The sequence below is a fragment of the Gadus macrocephalus genome, chromosome 8 (genome assembly GCF_031168955.1).
Source record: "Gadus macrocephalus chromosome 8, ASM3116895v1".
NCBI classification, from domain to species: domain Eukaryota; kingdom Metazoa; phylum Chordata; class Actinopteri; order Gadiformes; family Gadidae; genus Gadus; species Gadus macrocephalus.
This window is the reverse complement of record NC_082389.1, coordinates 16,685,616-16,690,223: the sequence shown is the minus strand read 5'-3', so window position 1 is coordinate 16,690,223 and position 4,608 is coordinate 16,685,616. Positions and strand designations below refer to the sequence as shown.

Sequence of the window (4,608 nt, the reverse complement as noted above, 5' to 3'; positions counted from 1 at the left end):
ATGTGTGTGTGGGTGTGCTTATGGGTGTGGGTGTGGGTGAACATGCAGCAAGTTGCAGGGCACTGAGACTCAGACAGCAGTGCCTTGGAGCTCGTCTCTGTCATCAAGGCTTTGTGTGGTGAAGGAGACATTCCAGGAGTCAGGAGAAGTACACGTCGATGCTATGACTGACGGACGAACAGACAGATGAATAAACTGATAGACAGTTCACACACACACACACACACACACACACACACACACACACACACACACGGACACACACAGAGTACCAAACATAGTCCCCTCCCTATTCCAATACTGTTATTATTATCCGAGAAAGGATGTATACATACACAACGTATATAAACAGTATATGTTTATAAGTATGTGTTGTCAAGGAGACATTCGTACCACATAGAGTGGATACTGTTAAAAGGCAGAGGAGTCCCTTTTTTGATTAATACCACTATTACCCAATCAGGATCAAGTGTTTAACAATGCTGTGGTTATAATATTCAGAAATCGCTGGTCCTTTTAGGGCTGAAGTGTTTAATGCGGTTCAAGCTCCGGGGTTATTCTGTGCAAGTGTACAGTGTGGACCAAGGGTGCATGTTTATGTGAGCACACTCTTGTCCCTCCTAGCTCTTAAAACTAGACGTGATGTGTGAGTCAGACTCCAGCTAGCCCAGTCGAGTGCAGTGTGTGTGTGTGTGTTCTACCCGGCCGACTTGACTCACTTATTATGTCTGTTTAGTGCCATGCTGGGAAAAACGATGCACACACCCAGAGATGAGGGAGATGAGGTGGGTGAAGCTGTGTGTGTTTCTGTATCAATCAATCAAGAGGTAAGTAGATCAAGAAGTGCAGGGTGAGGAGCTAAGAAAGAACATAATGCCATGTTGAATAACGGCAATACATGGGGTCCCTGCATTTGACTGTTTTAACAAGAGAGATAGAGACTGAATCTAAACAAGCTGTGATGCAGAGCCTCACACAGTTCTCTATGGGACTCGAGATGGGTGTGTCATTTCTGCTCGTTAAGAAAAATAAAACTCTAAATTCTAACTTGAGTCTAGGGTCTATGGGGTATAATTTATGTGTGTTTCGACGGTGTTAACAGATTACAAGTGCCAAGCTTTATTGGGATTGTGTGTTTGTGGTTAAAAAGAAAGAAAGAATGAAATAACAAAAGGGAGGCGGTATCATGCCTCCCCTCTCCTGGCTTCCAGCCCAGCTAGCCTGCTTCAGGTTAGCACCGCAGGTTAGCTAACATCAAAGCGGGGAGATGGAGAAATGAAGTGAAGAGCAGACGGGAAGAGAGGGAGGAGGGCTGAAGTAATGCTGAGACGAAGAGCATAAATCAGGCTCGCATCTGGGAACCGAGCATCCTCCCACCACACTATTCCCTCAGTCAGCGGGCCCCGGCTCCGCATTGGTTCAGTGGCTGCCTGTAAGGGCCCCTGGTTCCCAGGCCGCCTGGCAGCAGTACCACAATGCTGTGTAGCATTAACAACCCACCAGAGCACCACCGGCTCGGGTCCCGCTAACGGTTTGGAACTCCAGTTGCGGCTCGGCTGATAGAGTGCCTGCTGGCTGTCGCTAAGCAACGGCCAGCGCCCCAGCAGGCAGCCAGATTCATGTGGTACCACAGAACAGGCTCAGGGCTCAGTGGGCCACAGTGTTAAAACAATCCCTCCCCTGCCCCCCCCCCCCCCCACTCTCCAGTTTGGAGGGAGGGGAACATTTCTGACCAGCACAATACAACTAATGCCGAGGGCACTCTCTCCTCTCGGAGGCCATCGGCTCAACATTGCAGATTGCAATGAATCTTACTGCCTGTCCTGAATGAGATCATAATTCAATGGTCGCAACAGCAGACCACCATAACCATAAAACCTGGTGTGTGTGGTTTCCCACTGCCCCCCAGTAGGGTTGGTGGGTAGAGGTTATGATGGAGACACCCCTGATGATCCTGTGGATCCCTTTGCCCCTGCTACCCCTGCCGCATGTTACATGTACACCATGACACACTACGCCTTTGCATGTGTAATCTGCCCCCATCCCTCTGCCTGTAGCTTCCTCCTGCCCCTGCGCCTGCCTACCCCTCCCTGTTGTCTGTGTCCTTCCTGTCGTCTGTAGCCCATGTGTGTCCGCTTCCTGTGCTGGTAGTCAGGGATTAGATGAGCAGAAGGGTACTTGGCCTGAGGCTGACGGGTCAGACCTACCGCTGCACTGGGCCCACTCAGCACATGACCTTTGGCTGGACCAGAAGACATTAGTTACCCACGCTATGAAACCATGCTAGTCCCAGACTATTTACAGTACAATACATAAGTATGTATTATTTGTGCATAATACATAGATGTAACATCTTGGGTAGTTTTTTAGTTTTAAGTAATGCAACATAGCACCATTCCATCAAAGGGAAATTTGTGTTTGTGTGTGTGTGTGCGTGTGTGTGTGTGCGTGCGTGTGTGTGTGTGTCGTTTCTAAGTTGATTCTTAAGGAAGCCAGCTGGGGAGGGGATTCCCCCTGTCTTTTGTGTATGTGAGGAGGAACGATCACTGTATGAACCGTGTGACATTGAGTGGTCCACCATAGCAAACAGGGATCAAGTGACCTTGCCTGCACCCCAGGGATCAGCTTGTCTCAGAATGAGCCTTTTCCTTCCATTCTCTACACATTCTCTGTCTCGAAGGAAGAGGTGTGCTCACCTGGGTCTTGCTCTGTTGGTTTCTCGCTCTCACTGTCTCTCTCTCTCTCTTCCCAGAGTTGACTGATTATTCCCTGTCAGACTTGGCTTCTTGCTGGCCAAAGTGCAATCAAATGGAATTTGGGTCAGACGCTCCAGTGCATTTACGGTGCAACACACACTCTGAGTAGTAGGGACTGTTTAGGTGTTGCTATAGTGATTACATAAATCAAGTGGAGCATGTAACTGGAGTATTTCTTTAGTAAGGTTATTGCAGAGTTCTTCAAGGAAAGTGATCAAATCCAAAGGATAGCTTTTAACAGTTACTTTAATTGGTAAAGTAATTCGGTATGGTAAACTGATAACTATGAAGCAAAAGGAGGTTGAAGCATATCTTTGCACGTGCAGAGCGTCTCCCAGCTGACCAAAGCTATAACCCTATCCTATGGGCTGCCAAGAGATTCTGGGGCTGTTTCCTTCGAATCACCCGCTTGAGCACGTCAAGTGGGCGTGTCCTATGTAGTGGGCGTGGCCGGGGTGACGTAATGGCTTCGGCTTCTTCACCTAACTAAAGGTGATGTCTTCTGCGGTGGAGCAGCCTTCAATAAGGTCTTGCTCCCCTTGTGGCTATGTATAGTATTTACGGCTTATATGTTTGGTCCTGCTTCATAGGGTATATGTGTGGGTAGCTTAGGTTCTTAAAATACGCAACAAGGTACAGAATACTCTGTAACTACAGTTAAAGCTAACTAGTGGGTGGCAGGAGTCCAGAGAGTCGTTCCACTATAATTGCACAGGCAAAAGAAAATGATAATGAAAAATAAAATGCAATAGATGATAGGAATTAAAGAAGAATTATGTTTTAAATGACTGAGAGTAAAAATAAATGAAAGTGAGAGCGTGCAAGCTTATCAAAGAGAAAAAGCTCTAGCGTGGCATGCCTGTGCAGGGAGGGATGCAGGTTAGATAACGTTACATGGCCACTTGACAAGAGAAAAAGCTTGGGCGGATAACCAAATGTCTAAAAAAAACTCTCCGAAACTCAAAAAATTGCGGGATTCACCTACGTCAACGCATCTCGCCCTTCCCGCCTCGGCCATCCTTGCCTCGGCCTTCCCGCATGTGAGAACGAAACGCTTTCCTCACGTCACGCCTGAAAATATATTGTCTACACGCAAGTTAAAAACGGTTTACATCAGCCGTGATGCGAATATGCAGATGGACACTCACCCCATACAGTCTAGTGAAGACATTGCTCAGAGCTTTCAGCTACATATCCTGTGTATTTAGAGGATCGTAGCAAAGAGCTGTTCGCTGATGAGGGGCATTATGTTACATGGGTGTTTTTGAGCGTTTAGCTCACTGTTAAATTACTAAAATAAGCTATCACCCTTTTATTTGAAAGTCGGCATCCAAAACGAAACAGTTGCGATACAACTGCACACTTCTTTTTTTTTTCTTTTTTTATATTTTATTGGTGCGAAAAAAAAAGAAGCGCAAACCCTCTTCTAATATAATTTCTAGTCAACTAGATTCTAGGCCGTACATTAATTGGACTTTTTCCTATTTCTGGTGCTCAAAACACACATCCTTGAGAATGTGTAACTTGTGTAGCTGTGTCGCTAGGGGCATTGTTGTGTCGTGTCACGTGATTAAAAAGCCTAGGCGTTTTCTCAGCTTTCCTCACTCCCCACCTTCAGTGCTTCGAGTGCCTCCCCCCTCTCCCTCATGAAAGAGGAGCGCATGCGTGGAAGTCAGCGTAGATTCACTTCACATAGAGACCCATCCCAAAGGCACAACTGTAGATCTCTCTCTCTCTCTCACCCATTCTCATGTGTTGTCACTTGTCGTTGTGTTGTCGTAATTATGTCATCGGAAAAATACATTTCAATGCAAATTCTGTCGTGCTTCAAAACGTCAGGGCGCACGCAGGT

At 46.8% G+C, this 4,608-nt stretch overlaps 1 protein-coding gene across 1 annotated transcript in view; it reads left to right on the top strand.

Annotated features, from left to right (window-relative positions):
- The first annotated feature begins 771 nt into the window (after positions 1-771).
- LOC132463134 (integrin alpha-6-like) overlaps positions 772-4,608 on the top strand; it is a 17,073-nt gene continuing 13,236 nt past the window's right edge. Inside the window, exon 1 of the mRNA XM_060059075.1 lies at positions 772-785. Within this exon, the coding sequence (XP_059915058.1) occupies positions 772-785 (14 nt within the window). The remainder of the gene's footprint in view (positions 786-4,608) is intronic.